This window comes from Populus euphratica, unplaced genomic scaffold, assembly GCF_000495115.2.
Source record: "Populus euphratica unplaced genomic scaffold, PopEup_1.0 scaffold844.1, whole genome shotgun sequence".
NCBI classification, from domain to species: Eukaryota; Viridiplantae; Streptophyta; class Magnoliopsida; order Malpighiales; family Salicaceae; genus Populus; species Populus euphratica.
Window position 1 is genome coordinate 1 of NW_011500705.1, and position 21,685 is coordinate 21,685.

General features: G+C 33.4%; 2 protein-coding genes across 2 annotated transcripts; one reads left to right on the forward strand and one right to left on the reverse strand.

The window, feature by feature from the left end:
• Positions 1-3,075: 3,075 nt before the first annotated feature.
• LOC105116049 (rhomboid protein 2-like) lies at positions 3,076-5,227 on the forward strand. The gene has a single exon (XM_011013203.1). It carries the CDS (start codon positions 3,755-3,757, stop codon positions 4,604-4,606), a length of 852 nt encoding a protein of 283 aa, XP_011011505.1. The 5' UTR covers positions 3,076-3,754; the 3' UTR covers positions 4,607-5,227.
• Positions 5,228-8,170: 2,943 nt separating this feature from the next.
• On the reverse strand, positions 8,171-11,633 carry LOC105116050 (protein ENHANCED DISEASE RESISTANCE 2-like). The gene is made up of 3 exons (XM_011013204.1): positions 11,385-11,633; positions 9,497-10,452; positions 8,171-8,469 (listed from the first exon to the last, which is right to left on the reverse strand). Coding segments are annotated over exons 2-3 (951 nt in total). The 5' UTR covers positions 10,447-10,452; positions 11,385-11,633; the 3' UTR covers positions 8,171-8,468.
• Positions 11,634-21,685: the final 10,052 nt, after the last annotated feature.

A 21,685-nucleotide genomic window follows, 5' to 3' on the forward strand; every position in this document is an offset into this window, starting at 1 on the left:
AATACAATAAAAAATGATAAAAAAGAAACGTATAGCAATAAAAAAGAATCAAAATTAATATAAAAATAAAATGGTAAAAAATGAAATTGAAAAACAAAATTCATTTAGAAAAAGTATAAAAAAATAAATAGCAATTAATAGAAGAAGAATCAAATTTAATATAAAAAATAAATAAAATCAAATGATAAATGATGGAATTAAAAAAATAATTATTTATAAAAAATAAAAATAAATAAATAGTAATCAAATAAATAAATACCAAATTGTATAAAAAAACAAAAAGAGACTTTTGTATTTTATGTAGTGGAATAAATAAAAAATGAAAAGGAGAAGAAAAAGGCCTACCAGAAATACAACGTTAACTTGCCGTTAGTAAGATCTTGGTGCATCGCTCTTAACGCATATTAATCACCGAGCTAGGATATTATTTCACCGAGGTATGACATGAAGCCGTTAACCAAACAATTAAAAAAAGTATATTAAGATGATTTAGTTTTCATACAAATAATAATCAATTTTTAATTTTTTAGTTGTGGTGCGTGCAAGCTGGCCTGGACACCCACATTAATCTAAAAAAAAAAAACAATTTTTAATTTTTTAGTTTTTGTGTATATAGTTGTTAAATTCAACTTATAGTGGTGGTATCATCTAATAAACTTAGAATTTAAAGTTTGATGTGAGTTGAATTTCTTATTAAATTGAATAAGATATTAACCGGTAAAACTTAATTGATTGAACTAAATTCTTAGTGATTTAGTATGCTCAACTGAATTTAATTTAAATTTGACTAGTTAGTTTTATGGAAAAAAAAAGTTTATTTTTTTTAAAAAATTAACTTAAATTAACATGATAATTATTAAATTAATATAATAACCCAATCATCTATTTTTATAGGGAGTTTTTATTCTTTAGGTCAAATGTTTGATACTTTAATGCAAGATGTTTTTTAATTAAAAATATTTATTTATTTTTTATATTAAATTATCAAAATAATTTTAAAACATATAAAAACACACTGATTTAATATTTTTTAAGTAAAAAATAATAAGGTTACCTACTAGATTCGTCATAGTGTCTTTGGAGTTGTATTAATAATTATTTTTAAAAATATTTTTGATTTAAAATATATTAAAGTAATACTTTTTATTTTTAAAATTTATTTTTAATATTAATACATCAAAAAAATTTAAAAATATAAAAAAATAATTAAAAAAAATATTTTTTTAAAATATTTTTAAAACATAGAAACAAACATTCTTATAATTTAATCGTTAAAATTTTCTCTTTTAAGTTTTTTAAAAGTATTACAACATAAAATAAAAAAATAATGATAAATTAAAATTAAATTAAAGGAGATAACAAAAGATCCATAATAATATACCATGAGCATTCAATAAAAAAAAATAAAAGAAAACAAGATACCACCCTTGGCAATGACTTATTGTAATAGCCCGACCCAATATATTTTATATTGTTTGTTTTGACTCAGCCCAATCTGATTTCCACGTTTTATAGTTTTGTTTTTGGCAGTTCATAGACCCCAAAATGTATATAACATGTTAGCAATCAATACTACTAATAAAATTATGGTTCTGGATATTCGCTTTTGACATGGAATATCACAATCTCTTTATCTTAAGATGAGCTAATCTTGACTCTAATATTAAATATAACAACTCAGTTTAATATATTATATATTATTTGCTTTAACTCAATTCAAGTTAGCTTTCATGCCTCACAGTTTTATTTTTGACAGTTTCAAAATATAGTCTTTATGCTCTAAAATACATATAACATGATAATCAATACTATTAATAAAATCCTAGCTCTAAATGTTCATTTATGATGTAAGATATATACTCTCTAGTATAATTCCAATTAGATGGCACTTCAATTTTATAATCATGAGAGGTCCCTCTTCACCAATTGTTTCCCCCCTGTATCATGCTTTTCCTTTTCTATCAATTATTATTATTATTATTTTATTAATTTTCCATTAATAATATAATTATATATGCATCAAAATGAATTTCTTACTAATTACTTAATTAGTTCCTTTATTTTCCACGTGAACAAGATTTAAATTCATATCTTTTAATTATAAACCAATTCTAAATTCTCAAGTTCTTGGCAATAATTGCTACGGCCATGCACGTACCAGCCAACAAACACTCCAATATTTTGATATTTCCCTGTCATATGGTACCAACACCTGCACAAAAGGAAACTTCCTGCTACAATAATTTGAAAATCATTTGATTTGAATTAATTTTTGTAAAATAAATAAAGAATTCTCTCTAGTGTAAAAAGCTATTCAATTAGCTTCTTGATTAGTCTCGACTCTTTATCATGTTTAATTTAATATTATTTTTTTAAAATATATTTTTTAATTACCAATCTTTTCATATTAGTTTTTTCTTTCCCTTTTCTATTTTTTAAATAAATTAAAAAATAACATAATCAACACTAACCAAAGAAACTAATTAATTAGTTTTTAAAATTAGAAGAATTATTTAATTTATTTTTTAAAATTATAGAGATTAATTTATAATTTTCTCTTGAGGTTTTTTCTTAAGTCAAGTTTAACAAAATAACTTGAGAGATAATAGTGTGTTTAAGAGTGTGATCAAACTGCATTTCTGAAATTAAAAATTTTAATTTTTTTTGGATTTTTTAATATATTAATATTAAAAATAAAAAAAATATTATTTTAATATATTTTTAAATAAAAAATATTTTAAAAAGTAACTTGTAATATAACTTAAATGTTTTACACTACTTGAACACTTTTATGTTACAACACCATTTAACATTACAGTAAAATTTGCTTTTCATTAAAATTTAAATTTATTTTGTTTAAATTAAAGTTTTAATATTTTTAAATAGTTTTAACGTGTTAATATTAAAAATAAATTTTAAAAATAAAAAAATATTATTTTAATATATATTTAAAATAAAAAAATAATTTAAAAAATAATTTCTACCGTTCTTCTGTTGGACAACCATCCTCCGACAAGCAATCTTTTTATTAACGGAGAAATCTTTAGAAGCATTAGTTCGTATTTTTGGTTGTCATGCAAACACACAGTACAAAAATTACATGTCATTTATCATTATAGATGCTAGCTTTGGGAAGTTCAAACATCAATGGCAGTTGAGCCATGTCTCAATGCTTTTCAAAAGGGTCCACCATATATAAACTTTCAAATCCAAGTTATCTTTGCAAAATACGGGAGCACCCAAAAGAAAGCACGAAACTACAAAGCTCAAACAAATCAATCAATTTGAAGCAAAAGGTAACAAATTTATCTCTCTAAAATGCCCTTTTTTTCTCTAATCTTTTTGTCAACAAAATCTAAACTTTTCTTTATTTTATTGTTCTTGGAACTGAAATTTCAAAACTTTAGTACCATTATTGGGATTAGCGTATAGTTTATACTTGTACTTTATGAGGTATTCAGTGTGAGAAAAGGGCAGTATTTGATTGTAAAGGAAATCTAGATTTTTATTCATGTTGGAATGGCTGCATGTGTAAAGTTTAGGGTTTTTGGAGGTTAATTTTGATCCGGGGCTATTCAAATTTGTTAGATTTGTGAAGGGTTTTTACCTTAGCTGATAAAGTTTGATCTTTGAGGAGAATCCACACTTGTCTGACCTTTGGTGGATTTTTTCGGTAGTGGAAAAGCTTCATTTGGTATTGCATTGTTGAGTACCTTGCGGTTTTAAAGAGAGGAAGTGGAGGGCTTTGTTATAGATGGGGAGACCATTGTTTTATGAGATTGTGGAAAAGCCTGCTACAAGCTGTATAATAGGAATATGTAGTGCTATATGGTTTTATACAAGCTGTATGATAGGAATATGTAGTGCTATATGGTTTTATATACAGAAGAGAAATTTTGGGTACTCTCATGTGGGATTAAGTTATGAAAATGCCATCGAAGGGCACCATTGGAGGATAATAACTTCAGCTTTTTCACATATTAGTGTTATTCATCTTGTTTTCAATATGAGTGCGCTTTGGAGTCTAGGGGTTGTGGAACAGTTGGGGCACATTGGCCTTGGTGTGGCTTATTATCTTCACCATACACTTGTGTTGGTTGTTTTATCTGGGGCACTAGTACTGGGAATGTACCATTTATTGATACAAAGATTTAAGATAGAGTATTTTCGGAGTGTGACGGCTGTTGGGTATTCATGTGTTGTATTTGGGTGGATGACAATTCTTTCTGTGAAGCAACCATCCTCGAAGTTGGATCTTTTTGGATTCCTTTCACTTCCTATCAGTTTTGCGCCTTTTGAGTCATTGATTTTTACATCAATTATTGTTCCACAAGCGAGTTTTCTTGGCCATTTATCAGGAATTGTTGTTGGATATGCTATTGCATGGGGTTTGATACATGGGATGAACAATTACTGGGCAATATCAATGCTTGGATGGATTGTGCTTGTTTTTGTGGTCAGTTTGAAGCGGTCGGGTGCCTATGATTTTGATTTTCTTGAGATTGAATCTGTTACGGATCCTTCACTGCCTTCTGTGCGGTTTCTCGGAAGTGGTAGAACCTTGCAGACGAGTTCACTGCCAGTTGAAGGTGTTGAAATTGTTTAACCTTCGCTTAAGATCTCATCCCTATTTGTTAACAATGGGCTTTTACTCACTGAATAGGCATCCCCGATACTATTTAATTATCTTCTGTTATGCTGGACCCTTACATTGTGATTTTCCTCATCTTCCTGACCATCAAAAACTCAAGTTGGCACTCCCTTCTGCTGTAGAGTTACTGACTTACAGGTGCATCTTTCTCGTTCAATCATCTGTTAGAATGGTGGATGCGTGTTGCTGTAGACCAATGTGGTTTGAGACATTATCAACCATTGTTGTGCACCCCTATTCTTTGTTTGTTGTACTGCAGCTTTTCCTCCTTTTGAAATTCTTTGGTCTTCTGATCTCATGATTTTATTTTTGGAGTAGGCTCGATATCATTCAAGAAATGATGAAAAGGAACTTGTTCACGTATCCATAGTAATGCAGTGAAGATATTACACTGTTCTGTATAACTATCAGCTTACAAACAGAACATACTTTTTTGTGTTCAACCTTTTGCGATTCAATTGTAGCTCAACTCTGTGCTTGCATTTCGCAATGTGACCGTTGTTTGACTATGATGCATCAGTTTCTTTTTTTTTTTTTTTGATGAATGCTATTCTTATAGTTATCTATTGCATTAAATCAATGGCTAGAGCACAAATGCACAGTAGTTGTTTGGATAATGTTTCCTGTTTCATTCTTTCATGGACCACTATACTAGATCTCTACTACATGCAATTAATTATCATATGCAAAGTCACATCCCATTTGGACTTGGAGTCACTGATTCTTACTCAGCTATGGAAAAAATTTGCTGGGAATGTTATGCTTCAATATAGGAATTGGAGGTAGATAAGCTCGGCTTAGTCATTCAAGAAGCACTAGGTTTTGGCAAAAAGAGATAAAACAACGGTTTTGATTGGTAAACAGAACACTTGTCACGGACTCATTTTGCATAGAGAACTTGCCAGCCTTTTTTCTCCTCTACAGTAAAAGGTATCAGATCTTAAGTTCCCTCCCTGAACCTTGAATTCTAATTGTTGAATGGTGATAATATTGCTGCATTTGTCGTGAAGATTTTGTTCAATGGACATAATTGACAACCATTCTTTACTTCATCAGTCATCTTATTTTCTCTCGTGATTTTCATCGGGTCCAGCCATCTTCCCGTCCTTAATATCATGCACTGCCTTAGGTTAAAAGAACCCAGAGAGAAGGTAAATTCACCAGCTCACTGTACTGTATCATTCGCTCCAGTTCTTTCTTCACCAGTTCAATTTATCTTCTCAGAACCTAAGTACATAACAGAAATGAAATTGGCAAATTCAACCTAGCTTTTTGTGGAAATAATACTTTTGAACTACAAATGTAACAGAATCAGCTACCAACAAATTTAATATCCTGCAAATAAGTAATATGATTCCTTGGCTGCCCTAACATACAGTTTACTCACAACTACAACAAATCAAAAGAATTAAATGGCATGGCTAGTAGTCGAGCAGTTGACTGCTGTGAACGTTTGATGCTTGTTACCACTTCAATCATTCTCTGACATTTAGATTATTAAGCGACTCCAAGCCGCATCAACGTTGTCCATGAGGAGTATCTGATTCATCTGCAAATGTTATTATGATCACCAGAGGAGAACAGTTAATTTAACTCGTGACCGCATTGATTGGTTAAAAATGGAAAAGTTGATGCCAATGAATAATTCCAGAACCAGCAAGTCAAATAACAATGATAGGAATAGATTATGCACCATAAACTTCCCGCGCTTCTCTTCTATAAAGGCACTGAATGGATTTGCATGTTAGGCAAGTATTGCACGTTTGTAACAGTCCAAACGACGGAAACAAACCAGTCCCTTCTGCTGTAGAGTGACAGACTAACGGGTGCAGCTTTCTCTCTCAGTCCTTTGTTAGAATGGCGGATGCATGTTATTGTAGACCAATGTGGTTTGAGACATTATCAACCATTGTCGTGGACCCCTGTTCTTTGTTTGTTGTACCGCAGCTTTTCTTCCTTTCAGAAATCTTTGGTCTTCTGATCTCATGAATTTATTTTTGGAGTAGGCTCTGTCATTCAAGAAATGATGAAAAGGAATTTTCACTTATCCATAGTAATGCAATGAAGATATTTCTGTTCTGTATAGCTATCAAGCTTAAAAACATGTCAATCTTTTGCGCTTCATCTGTAGCTCAACTCTCTGCTTGCATGCTGCAATGTGACCATTGTTTGACTATGATGCATATTTGTTTTTCCTTTTTTTTTTTCTTTTTTGATGAATGCTATGCTTATTGTTATCTATTGCATTAACCAATTGCTAGGGCACAACTGCACACTGGTTGTTTGGATAACGTTTCCTGTTTCATTCTTTATGTGCATGCAATCAATTATCTTATGCAGAGTCAGATTCCATTTGGACTTTGGAGTCACTGATTCATACTTTAACTTCGGCAAAAAATTGCTGGGAATGAGATTATGTTTCGATATGGGAATTGGAGGTAGATAAGCTCGACTTTTCAGGAAGCACTAGGGTTTTGCCTAGCTTTCGTTCGACAGTAATAGGTATCAGAATATACAGTCAAGGGGATCGGATGATAAATCCCCTCCCCTAGCCTTGAATTCTCTTTGTTGAACGGTGATAATATTGTTGCATTCGATATTAAGATTTTATTTAATGAACATAATTGATAACCATTCTTCACTTGAGCAATCATTTTATCTTCTCTCTTGATTTTCCTCGGGTCCAGCCATCTTCCCGTCTTTAATATCGGGCTTTCAAATCTGCTGAGGGAACAGTTAGTTCAGCTGATTTTTGGTGTCTGTTAGATTATGCACTGCTTAGGTTAAAAGCAGCCGAAAAAGGTGAAAGTATTACCACAAGAAGCTGTTTTAGAGTCTTTTAGACCAAGCGTCGCCTAACCTCAAACTCAATAATGACCACACTTACATATTTCTTTCATCTTCTAGTGCTGTTTGGTGCCTAAAACTGCTTTGATCGAATTGCCTGAGCCCCACCATCACCGAAGTGATAACAATCAACACAATCTAGATCGGGACATTATATTAAGCCAGATGGAAGGTAAAGTATGGATGGTAAAGTGTGGATCCCAAAAGGCAATAATAGACAGAAGATACCAAAACAGAGATGTTTTTATCACCAAAAAATGCGATGTTGATGATAGTTTGTGGACTGCCAATGATAGCCAAAAAAGGATTGATACACAAGGTTCTAACTTTTGCCCTGTAATATTCAAGCTGCGTCTATAGACCATCCAAATTAGCCCTTCTTTTATCCCTTTATTTTACAGTTGACCGGAAGTCTAGGGTCTGGGCCACTTATACCATAACCATCGGACTCATTAGTCTAAGAAGGGTCAAATTCAGGATGTAGTTCAGGAAACAGCAAGGTACTAACGGCTACAGCAAGCGGCAGTGAAAGAGCTTCTTTAATCAAGGCACAATGCCAACTCCTCAAGGCAGATTACATTGTGCAGCATCATTCACTCCAGTTCTTTTCTCAGGAAACTTCACCAGTTCAATTTATCTCCTCAGAACCCTAAGTACATAACAGAAATGAAATTGGCAAATTCAACCTAGATTTTTGTGGAAATAATACTTTTGAACTACAAATGTAACAGAATCAGCTATCAACAAATTTAATATCCTGTAAATAAATAATATGATTCACTGACTGCCCGAACACAGTCTACTCATAACTACATCAAATCAAAAGAATTAAATGGCACCGCTAGTAATCAAGCAGTTGAATGCAGTGAACATTTGATACTTGTTACCACTTCAATAATTCTGTGACATCTAGATTATTAAGCTACTCCAACAGCTGCTTATACACTGTCCATGAGGAGTATCTGATTCATCTGCAAATATTATAATGATCACCAGAGGAAAACTTTTAATATAATTCGTAACCGTATGGATTGGTTAAGAATTAAAAAGTTGATGACAATATATAATTCCAGAACCAGCAAGTCAAATAACAATGATAGGAATAGATTATGCACCATGACAAGTATGTAACTATCTGGAAGTGAAATCATGTGGAAGAAATCTTGTAAAGAACTTGGATGATGAACAAGAGCCTTTTGAACTCTCTCACATAACGAATATCCTAGAGCCATAATCAATCCTTCAAGTTTTGACTAATTGCACAAGAAGCACAGGCAAGTTGAATGCAATTACTAAGACATTTCAACATATGGGAACATTGTTTAGTTTCTAGAGTTAAGAGGATATAGTAAATCCAGGAAAAGGTCTTGGAAACAGACAATGTCGACAGACTTTCACCAGGAGGAAATATCTCCAAAGCAAGAACTATTGGGAAGCATATAAGGAGAAAGTGGTGATTGATGATGTTTGCATACTTAGGCAACACAGATAACTTGACAGGGGAGCATAATTGACACAAGGAAGAAAACTCAACTATTTCTATCTGAAAGAAAAAGGAGTGGATGATAACAGATTTGGAGACAAAGGCACTGAATGGATTTGCATGTTACGCAAATAAAGTAACCTTCCACATGATGGAAACAAATCATAAAAGGCATGCATCTTACGTTAAATATTGCCAATTATCTCATGCCAAAAGACATGCTAATGACGAGGTCGCATACAAAGGGCTTCACTAGGCATGCCTGTTGTCTATATGATCTCCTAAGAGATGGTTTTCAATGAATAAAGCCATTATGACATTATAATAGTCTTCCGGTGAAGCAAACATTATGACATTATAATAGTCTTCCGGTGACGCAAACAATAGATAAAGTTGAAAACTTGAAATCTTTTTTTATGAGCTCACTTTTACATGGCACCAAAACAAACCACAATTTAAACCTTTACTCACTCAAATGTAAAAATACAAAAGTAATTGCAATTCACAACCCTTACCATTTCTTTGAGTCTTCACAGCCCTCTTTTAGCTCAGAAGTTCCATTAACATGGGCTGTGTCAGAGGTAGAACCATTTTCTTGAGCACCTGGTATGGGATGAAGGAGTTGAGAAAATCCCTGGCCAATTGACTTCCATAAGCGTGTCGGCAATGAAGACTGCAAATTATCAGTGTTTCCAAGAGGTGACGGCTCATATAAGGAAGCACAAGCAGGATTTAAGTCAGAAAATCTCAAGGCACCTAAGAGTCGTTCTGGAAGCTCTGACTCGCTTTGACTCTCAATGACAAAAGCTAGGTCAACAGTCAACATTGAGATGTAACCAAATGCCAAATGAACTATTGCACTTGCAACCATTGAAGATCCAATATCCACATCAACTTCCAAAAAATGTTCATCGAGACAGTACTTGCAGGAAAGGGCACGCCCAATTATGCACACAGCCTGCTCTCCAACTGCCTTTCTTACTATCCAGGGGCCTTTGACAATGTTGGCAATCAGTTTAAGCCTTGAGTTTCTAAACCCGTCATCACCTTTCAAGAACTGGTCCATTAAAGATCCCTCTGGAATTGGTTCTGTGCCTACGAAATAAGCCACAGCGCTATAGTTTTCCTTGCCGGGAACTTGTAGATTAAACGCCCAAACAAAAGGCTTATCACCATTTGGAAAAGCTTCATCAATGACCTTCCTTACACGGCTTTTACGATTTTTTAGAACCTCTGTAATCTTTGTAGAACCTTTGATCCAGTCAAATCCAAGAGGCTTTAAAAGAGAATCACCACCAGGGATTTTAACCTTAGTTGTCAAATACTTTGGACCTCTTACCATGAAACATTCTCCAGGTGGAGACGCCCAGCCATTTGAACAATTATATGGATCAAGTAGTGGAACAGCTCCCTCTGATTTTACCCTTTCTATCCATTGATGCTCACTATCACCAGGGATAGCCATATGGTTCTGTTTGGCATAAACATATCAGATAACCAAAAGTGACAAAACAAAAGCAACAATGGGAAACACCAAACATATGCAGTCAGTGGCAATATTATATATTATACACAAGCTCTTGCCAGATATGTGTTGCTAAACACACCCTCACCTCATAAAACAAAAAATATATTGAAATAACTAAAGACTACTTGGTCAACCCATCAAAACATAACCAAATAAAGCGATTGCAAAAAATATATTGAAATAACTAAAGACTAATTGGTCAACCCATCAAAACATAACCAAATCTAATTTCAGAGTCAAGAATCTTCATATCACATTATCATCAAATTTAGTTACTAATTTTTCTCTCTAAAAGGCTCGTCTTTGAGGTTTTATTAACCTGAACAAGCATTTAATATTCAAGGACTAATTACTAATCCTAGCTATCAACATGTTTAAGTGATTAGGTTTGGTGCATACAGTTATATTGAGAGAATATCCACGGGCAATTGTTTCCATATCTACATCTCTTACATGAAAACAAATTCAAACATAAGAACCAGATGCACAACACTAGTCACCATAATTAAAACCAGCAAAGAAACCCCATCAAACCCAATTTCACTGTATTTGCAAAAGAAACTGAACTACACCACACCAATTACGACCAAAACAGCAAAAAATTCAACAAATCATAAAAACCAAAACCAAAACCAAAAACGAAAACGAAAACGAAAACCAAAAGAGCCACCTTTAAACATAACAACCACACAAGTAAGCATGTCATTTATCTACCCAAGAGTAAATTTAGCAAGAAACCCACGAAGGGTAGCTACAAAACCCTACAAGATTTGTAACAAAAACATAAATCTTTCAGTAACTAAACCCCAGAATCCAGAAAATTAGAACGCCAAAGAAATTAAGTAAAAAAGCGATTAAGACCATAAAGTTCTAACCTTTTTGTAGAGAAAAAAAAGGGCCACTCAAATAATCAATTTTTCTTTAAAAACCCAAATTAGATACAGAGACATAAATCAGGAATAAAGGTTTTGTCTGCCTTGGCTAAAACTAAAGTAGTTTGCTTTTTGTTGCTCTTGATGTTTCTGACGAAGTTAAACAGGTGCCCTGTTTGTTATTTACTGGCAACTGGTTAGATCAGTGGATAGTGGATATTTGAGAATGAGAGGGGCAAGTATGAGAGTTTTTTTTAAACTTAGCACATTTAATTTAATTTTTCAGAAATCACATTAAAAAAAATATTTAGAAAAATAATATAGATTTACTGGTGGTGGTAGATGTTATATACAACTTGTTTAAATTATTAAATGACATGCAAAACATTACAAAAAAAGAAGATAAAAAACTAAAAAAAATCTTAGAAATTTATTGAAATAACAAAAATAACAGCATTAATATCATAAAAAATTTAAATAAAATAAATTTAATAATATAAAAAAACTATTAATAGAAACCAACATCAACTACACAAGCTGTCTAAAATTAATAAGAACTCACTTGTTTTTTGAATTGTTTTATTGAGATTTTTTGATGATATTAATAATATTGTTATTAAAATTTCAATTCTCCCTCTAAAATCCTTTTCCCTGTGCTTTCTTTTTTCTACCTCCTCTCTCCTTATTTCAATTTATTTTAGGTCATTTAATATTTTAAAAGAGTTGCAAGTTATCATATGCAATTAATTAAAATATGCTATTTTCTTAAATATTTTATAAATTATATTATTTCTCTATTTTTTTGTGGTCAACTATGCTCATGTACACAAAAAAACTATGTATGATATGAGAGAGATACTGGATAAACCAGTATCAAGTACCTGCTGACAGATTTTGTGTTATTGACCAATCAAAAAAGCTCCACGTCTCCTGGAGCTGCTTTGATGATCTCAAGTACTTAGTTTTTCGTCGCAAAATACAGTTTCATCCTCGAAGTTTTATAGAAATGTTATTTTGTTTTCATGTTTATTTTATAAGAAAAGATATCTTTGATCAAATTTCGAGTATTGAGACTGTGTTCTTTTTTTAATTAATAAATCCATAAAATATTTATATGCTATCTATTTTTTAGAAATTTCTTAGTATAACTTAGTTTATAATTTTTTTTTAAATAAGATATTTATAAATCTCTTTAGACCATCACAATTATCCCTCAATGAGTGCGAATAATATCATTATTATTTGTTAAAGAAGAAATCAGCAGGCAAACTAATCTTCTTTCTTCTCATAAAAGAAGAAATTGATCAAGAAATTGTATTTGAAAGTTGAGAGTTTCACATTTGTTGTGGTTTAAATACTTTATTTGGTGTAAATAATACACTGCATACGCATATATGAACAATTTTAATAGTTGAAAATGTATAAGGCTTGTTTAAGTTCTGACTCAGTTAATTCAAATTAAATTAAAATTTTTAAGTTTTTTAAAATGTTTGAAATGATAATATTTCGATAAAAAAATTAAATTTATAGATCTAAGTCATGCGGGTTGGCTTTTATAATACTAATATAATATAAGACAAGAACTCTTAATTTCTTTTATTTTATATTTTTTTTAGAACATATATAGTTATATGCAAAACTAATAAAAAAATTCAAGATTGCACGGAATGAAAAGACAATAGTGTCACTAAAGACAATAATGTCACTAGAATGAGTATTGTGAATGTGTTTTGTATTATAATGAATGCTATTTTTGAAAAGTATTTTTTTACTAGAAAATATATTAAAATAATTATTTTAATTTTGAATATTAGTATATCAAAATTATTTAAAAAATCAAAAACCCATTATTGTAATGCTTTTTAAAGACAAATAAACTTTTAAAAAACATCAAAAAACAAAAACTATCACAATCCCAAAAAACTTTGTTTGCTACAAGGTGGAAATTAACTAGCAAGCAAAAGAATTCCCCTATACGAAACCTTAACTAGGAAACCAAAGTAAAGAAGAACCCGTATCTCTTCTATTGTCTTTCTCAAATTAAATTTGGTGACCACAAACTCACTTTTGAACGTGTTGGAATCAATCTGCACTTGTTTTATTATCATTGAAAGCAACAAAGCTTGGAGTGTGGGCAAACGCATAAAGTTCTATACACCATGACGTGTCCACTTCTGTCTTAATTTATGTTTTCGGATCATCCAAAAACGAACTTCTGCCTTGAGAATATAATAGTCTCATAATCTAGGAACTTCATGACTTCAGAAAACAATGGATCATCCTTGTAAAACACCAATTCTGTTTCAGGTTCGATGACAAGCATTGTCGCCCATGATTCGGCTACGACATATTCCTTCATTAGCCATTCCTCTGTAGGGCTCAAGCTAGCATGCATATTGACCATGACGAAAGAAGATGAAGTCCCTAGAAACCCTAATATTTATCCACTAATTGTCATCACTACAAAGAAATGGAGGCAGTGAGATATTTGATCTAAATTGCTCTGATCTTCCGAAATTGAGGCATATAGGGCTAGCACAGGATTATCTCTTCCACTAACAAGCCAATGAAAAGATCCATTCGCAGAGCCATTGGAAGACTCCCATTTGAATCTGTTCCAATCACCAGGAGGCAATCCCTGGTTTGCAAACAGCTTGCAAAACGGTATCTTCAGCTTTCGAATCACAGAGCATTCTAACAGCCTTAAACCAGTTAGTCCCATGATCGTACCCAAGTCCACATAGATTGTAATCCGAATGCCTTAATTCCCTCATCTCAGAGAGTCAGCAAGAGGTGGAAGACTCGTACAATCCCATGTAATCAGATTAAACACATGCATGTAAAGGTTGCGATAATCATTGTTCTTTCTAACATAGACAACAAACCAAGCAATTGCATGAATTGAAGAAATAGAACCCAACCGTTCCTCGAAATCTCCATTTGGGCTTGCATCATGCATAGCTAAATAAATGCCTGATTTGATAAAACCTAGTCAAATCCTGAGCCTTGCCTGAATTAATTTTAAATTAAGTTTTAAAATTATAAAAATAACTGTTTTTTTAATTTTTATATGTTTTTTACTTGAATAATTTATAAATTAAGATTTTTTTACAAAGAAATTTTAGACAAGAGAAATAATAAATAGTGTTTTTAGAGGTTTGTCCATATCCTTTTTATTTTTTAAATACATAAATTTCCTCTAAAATTATATTAAAAAATATTTTTTAATCTCTTTTTTTTTCCAATCAACATATTATTATCTCTATTTTTTTTTCCTATAACCACACTACCAAGTCTTTTCTTTCTCAGAACCGTATTAAATGCTATCAAATGATATGCTTGGGCGAGACTGCTCCACGAGATCCCAACTACGTTTCGTATCAATCCTCCCTTACGACATACTTCAAGGGATATTTTGAAAGCCCCCAATCGCAAGTCTCCAACAATATTGCAGGTCTGTTTGCAAGTTCTGGCGGCAGGCAACTATAGATCCTGGTCTTACGAAAGCTCACCGGTTAACAAGATCATCCTACAAGCTCATAATCTGTGCGAACAATATTATACTGAACAGTTCAAACTTCATGCATCTAGAAAGTAAAAATTTGTGAATTTTTCAGTCTTCACGTGGATGGCCTGTGCTTTTGACTTGCCCTAAAAGTGTTCTAGTTTTGGAGGGCCGAAACTGTCCCAAGAATACACTTCTTTTTACTCGATGGTAGGAGGCATTCTTCAATCAGCTTAATCAATTTGAGGCTATTAGTGTTTTATTCATAAAGACACAAGAAGATAGAATTTTGCATGCCGGGGTATACACATTTAGAACAGATACCATTTTAATTAATGATAACACAACTTCTAGTGCTTCTGGCACTGATACTCGTAGAAGCATTGGAGTCGTTCCTCGATATAATGATTGGAACGAATATTGTTGGAGATCTTTCGATGCATTTGTTAATGGATCTATTCATTGGATTATAGAAAACGAAGACGATTATCACCGTACAAATATTATATCCTCTTTCAGTTTTGAGAATGAGCAATTTAGAACATTCTTATTGCACCTTCTGTCTACTTAGACGGCTTTCGAAGCGTAGATGCTGGAGTTTTCATGGATTCCCTCTATTTTTCTTGTTTTAATCACTTTTCGCGATGAATACATTACAGCATGGGCAATGGGAGATTATGGTGTCGAGGAGTCTTGCTGGTTATAAAGCATGCAATGCATCGGTTGGAACCAAAGGATTTCAAAGTGATGAAGTTCTTTGAAAATGGGAATATTCTGGTCTCGGTTGGCTACAAATTATGGCTGTATAATCGTGAAAGAAAATGTTATCGTGAAATGCTGGAAGCTGCAAAGGATAAATCCATTGTTGTAATATCTCTCACTCCAAGCTTTGTTTCAATCAAAGATTTGGTGGCAGGAGAGATCGCAGACTATGGAATGAGAGAGACAATCAGCTGAAAAATTAACTTGCAATACATGGCATATAAAATTTCTATTGAATGAAATCTTATTTGATAGAGTGCTTTGAATTCTGTCCATCATGCACATTTGATCATCGTATCATACTACAGGAAAGCTGGGACTGAAAGGGGTCAAATGCATATCTTCAATTGAAGAAAGTAGGGCCAATTAAACCTTCACCTTTGCAAACGAAGAAATTAAAATCAGTGTTGAAGTAATACTCTATATAATCTGCAATAACCATACAAGAGTATTTTGTTTCATATAATCTCTACGAATCAAAGAGTATTATTTAAAGGATGAAGCAGCAGCAGCAGCATTAGCATCGAGTGGGAATTTATTTTTTTAAAATCCTAAACAGCTATATCTATTAACACTTCTAAAACATAAACCAAAAGTCTTACAATCCCCGAAAAGAATGGAGAAATAACTAAGTTTTTGAGTTAAATGTCTTACTTTGAGATTTAAGCCTTCGAGTAGTCAATGCCAAACATATCTTGGAGTGAAACAAAGCTTGGCTTGTGAACAAAACATGTAGCAGAACCAAATATGCTGCTCGTGCCACTTCCTATTTCACCTACTTGTCTATTATGAATGGTGACCCCATATGTGTCCAGCTCTGTAAAAATCTTCTTTCCAGGATTGTACAAGAACATCTTATGAATATCTCCTTTCCTTAAGAAGCTATTCAGTTCCAAAATGACCAGTATTTTTGTCCTAGATTCTGCAACACCATATTCTTTCATCAACCATAAATCTACCTCCAGGTTGTTCTCGGCCTGATAATACATACAGAGGGAGTCTCCAAAAGTGCTCATATCAACATTCGAATGCGTAGAATATCTGTCCCCTAGAGCTTGAAGAGATGGGAATGTTCTGAATCGTTCAGTGTCAAAATTGAAAGCATATATTCCCAGATTGCCACCTATTCTTCGTACAAGCCAGTGAATAAATTTATTAACAAAAACACTTCTACTTCTATTTCTACAATATAAAAATATTAAAAAAAAAACTAACACTATAATATATAACAATATTCCTTCTTTAAAAACATTTAGAAGATTTATCTACTTGATAGGGTTTTTTAACAGATTCTTGCAGTGGAGCTTCTATGTCTTGGCTTTTTTTCCCCCACTCTTTTTGGTTCCCTCTTTTCCTGACTTTCTGATCTTGTCCACTGTTTCTCTATTTGCTGGTTGTGCAGCCTTAATTAGCTCTGTCATGATATAGCTCCAGTTGTCTTCAGGTTTCGCCGTGCTTCATCTATCATATATAGTCTACTTATCGAAATAACCTCATTGGTCTCCATTAATCTGAAACTAAACATGGTCAAAGCCTTGACTCCCCACCATTTTTTCACTCAAAAGTTAGGTTAAGCAGAAGCAAACAGAGAGAACCAAAGAATTCATTCTAGCCACTGGAATCCTAAATCAGTTAAAACTTAATTTCTTTGTTTTCCTTATTATCTTTATTTATTTACTATTAGAAATGCATTATCTTTATCTATTATTATTAGAAATTCCATGAACACCGATGGTTAAAAGGATGAATCGACTCTTAGAAATCATAAAAGAACATAAAGGAGGTAGGATAGGTAGTTGGTCAGATCTCGTATATATGGATAGTATATGGATGATAGTTGGAGTCGACAACGCTCCTAGTGTTCTTACATCTAAGATCCCTGAGAAAAGGATAAAGTTGGCCCTTGCTAACCTCTTGCATTTACCATGAATTACTGCTTCTTTATTTTCTTCTTCGGTTGCCGGAATAAACAAAAAAGGATTAATCTGTCAGCAACTCAGAATGCAAGATGATGGTCTCTCGTATCGAGTTCTTTTATAGCTGAACAACGTAATTAAATTCACAATCAGAGCGACCATCGAGTAGCAAAGAGAGCAATAAGCTACAATGGCTTGATGAAATAACATCAAAACTGAAAAACATGATCATAATCAGCAAAACTGAAAAACATGATCATAATCAGGAAATCAACAAATAATTTGATTTAAGACTAAGGAAGAAAACTAGAAGCAACAGCAGTGATGCCTAGCAGCTTTTCTTTTCAAACTAGCGTGTAATCCTACTTGATGTATTGCAGGCTAATTTTTCAGTGGATCGATTGTCTTCATCTCTCATTCGATAGTTTCCGATCCCTCCGGCCATGATATCTTTAATAGAAGCGAAGGTCGGAGTATGAGATACTGCATAAAGAAAAGATATAACCTCAGCATCTTCCACCCCTTCATAACATTTTCTTTCAGCATCATAAAACCATAGGTAGTAGTCAACCAAGAACAGAATAGTCCTATTTTCAAAGAACTTGATCACCTTGAAATCCCTTGGTTCCCAGAAAGGCATACGGTGCTCTATAACCAGAATTTGAGCCCAAGAATCCTCAACACCATAATCTTTCATCACCCATACATTAATACAATCATCACAAGGCAAGTAACTAAAATAAGAACAGTAGAGGGAGTCCCCGAGAACCCCAAGGTCTGCATATTGATAACAATAACCATAGACATCTACTGGAGGAACCGGCAATAAGAATGTTCTGAATTGCTCACTCTCAAAATTGAAAGAGTATATAATATTTGTACGGTCATAATCGTCGTCGATATCGATAATCCAATGAAAAGATCCATTAACAAATGCATTGAAAGATCTCCAACAATATTTACGCCAATCATTATACTGCGGAACGATCCCAATGCTTCTCCAAGTATCAGTTCCATAGCCTCTTGGCGTTGCTTTATCATTAAATATAATACTCTCAGCTCTAAACGTATATGTCTCAGCATGCAAAATACTGTCTTCCATTGTTGAGAAAATTCTAATAGCCTTAAATTGATCTGTGCTCGAACTAAATCCAAGTCCACACATATTCGTTTTACAGTACTTATCATATTCAAGTTGCGGCAGATGCACAAACTCACCTGTAATAGGGTTTGATACGCACAAAATACAATCAGAATTGAATCGTGTCAAGTATAAACAAACCAAGCCGTTGCATGAATTGACAAAGTGGACGATGAAATCAGGCTCCAACGCCCAAGTTCTCGCCAGATTAAAGTGGCTAAATTCTCCAAATTCAAGCCAGTAAATATTTCTTTCGAAATATGATCCCGTGAATTTAGTTCCCAAACAAAGAATGAGGTTATTATTAGCACTTCCACGTTGATGGAGCAGGGCAAAACTAGGGTTTGTAAGAATATGTTTCCATGACTTGCAGACGTCCCTGCAACTTTTAAGAGTAGAGATAGTGGCTTTGGAGAAGATTGTTTCAAGGATATGATTCGGCAGATTTGATATATAGCAGGGCATTGTTTTCAGATGCTGCTGGTTGTCTTTGATTGAAATCTTTCGCGATGGGAAAGAAAGAAGCAGAGTGGTGAAAGAAATACTTGGAATAGTGAAAAGGCAGCAGCTATGTGTTGAAAATCTTAGGTAGGGAGAAGGTCAATAGGCAGCTTATCGCTATAAGAAAAAAACTTGGCTGCCCAATTTATACTAGTACTATACCTAAGTCCTTATAGAAAAAGAATCGTTACGTGCATGGAGAATAACATTCAATTAGCATTAGAATTTTTAAATTAAATAACAAAAATAAGATTAAAAAAATAGAGATAATTACAAAAACCATCCAGGGGCCTAGGCTTTGCTGCAGAGTGGAAGTAGCGAGATTGTCCTTGACACTCAAGCCAAGGGATATACTTCTTCTCTCTACACAATGAAATATTGTTAATGTATGGATTAATACTAAAAAACAGTGGGTTTTACATAACAAAATAATTACATGGAATAAATGGAAGAGATTTTGAGAGACCATTGAAGGTCACCATCTCACATTCATTATTATACGTCCTGGGTATGAAAGAAGAAGAAAAAAAAAAGCTTTGTCGAAAAGCGTGAAGGAGGTGAATCTATATATATTTTCTTGCAGGATCTCTCAAGTTTTTTCCTTCTTTAGTTTTATAGGTTTATCTTTGGACCAGCTTACTTTCCCCTACTGAAACTAATGAAGTCCACCTTTCATGTTTGATAAGAAACAGGCCATCTACAAGGAGGCTAGAGATTCATAAAGTTTTTACTTCTCAATCAAGCTAAAACAAGAATCAGAGATTTTCAGTAATTCGGTGGCCTGAGATTTGAACCCTGGTGGCTGATACTGTTCTTTCCAATTGTTTTCGTTTTCAAGCTTTTTATTATTAAGAGTTCAATGACCTTGAACTAGCACTGCTCTTCTTCCCTGAATACATCTATGCTGTCTACTTTTGATTACTTTGGTAGTTGCGGTAGCATTATCATGACACATCGACAGGGGTAAGCAAGTAACAATACTAACAACAATCTGGCTGAAGGTGAAATCCAGAGCGAAATTAAGAGATTCTACTTGCTAGGACTTTTAATCAGATCCTTACGTTGGAGCTTCTATAACTTGGCTCCTTTTTTTTCCCTCCTTTTCTTTTATGGTTCCCTCTTTTCACTGACGTTCTGGTCCTTTGTATTGTTTCTCTGTTTGCTGGTTGTGCAGCCTTAGCTCTGTCAGGTCAGGAAACCCTCATGATATAGCTCTAGTTGTTTTCAGGTTTCTCCTGGTTGCATCTATCTCTTATTGTCTAGTTATGGAAATGAACCAGAAAATAGCCTCACTGGTTTCCATTTATCTGAAACTAAACATGGTCTAATCAAATGTTTAAGTACTTTAAGGTTTGTAGAAGACATTCTTAAATGTCTATACTTAATGGATGGATTCTGATAATAAAAGGTGTGAGAGTGCTAATAATTAGTGTTTTGTATTCCACCAAAAACATGTGTGTGTTAGCAGAATCTCTTGTGAGTGTTTGACAAATCTACTTGCAGATTCTGTTTCTCTCTTTGAGTGGTTGATCAATTTAGGTCAAGCTGAAGGAAACAGAGAGAACCAGAGAATTCATTCTAGCCAATGGAATGCTAAATCAATTAATACTTCATTTATTTCTATTCCTTATTATCTTTATTTATTACTATTAGAAATCAAAGGACCACCGACAAGGCGAATCCACTCTTAAAAATCATTAAAGAACTTAGAGGAGGGAGGATAGGAAATTGATCAGATCTAGTATGGGTAGTACATGGATGATAGTCGGAGTCGGAAACGCTCCTCTGGGAAAGAGGATAAAGTTGGCTCTGTTATGTGGGATTATCTTGATGCTACTATAGATCATGTGGGGTTTGGTTCTGTCTGGAGGAAGTTAATTTATGAATGCCTTTCCACGGAAAAAATGGCCATTCTCATTAATGGCTCCCCAAGTCCAGAGTTCAGTCTACAGAGGGGTCTTCCACAAGGTGACCCATTATCTCTCTTCCTCTTTGATATTACAGTGGAAGGCTTATCTGTTCTTTTTCAGAGAGCTTCTGATGCTGGGTACTTCAAGGATCTCTAGGTTAGTGACGGTAAATATGTATCCCACTTGCAATTTGCAGACGATACCTTGATTTTTTCTCCAAATTATTAACAGTCACTTGTTCATGTTAAGATGATACTACGGTGGTTTGAGCTTGTTTCAGGTCTTCGTGTAAATTTCCACAAGAGCTCATTGATTGGTATTAATCTGGATGATGGGTACTCCTCAGGTATGGCTGATTTGCTTTTTTGCTAAAGGGATAGCTTTCCTGTCAGGTACCTAGGCTTGCCACTAGGTGCAAATCCATGTCATTTATCAACATGGAAACCTGTCATCTCCAAAATTAGAGCTCGGCTTGGATCTTGGAAGGGTAAATTGTTTAGTGTAGATGGTCGCATTTGTCTAATTAAAGCAGTTATGAACTCCCTTCCTTTATACTATATGTTTGTTTT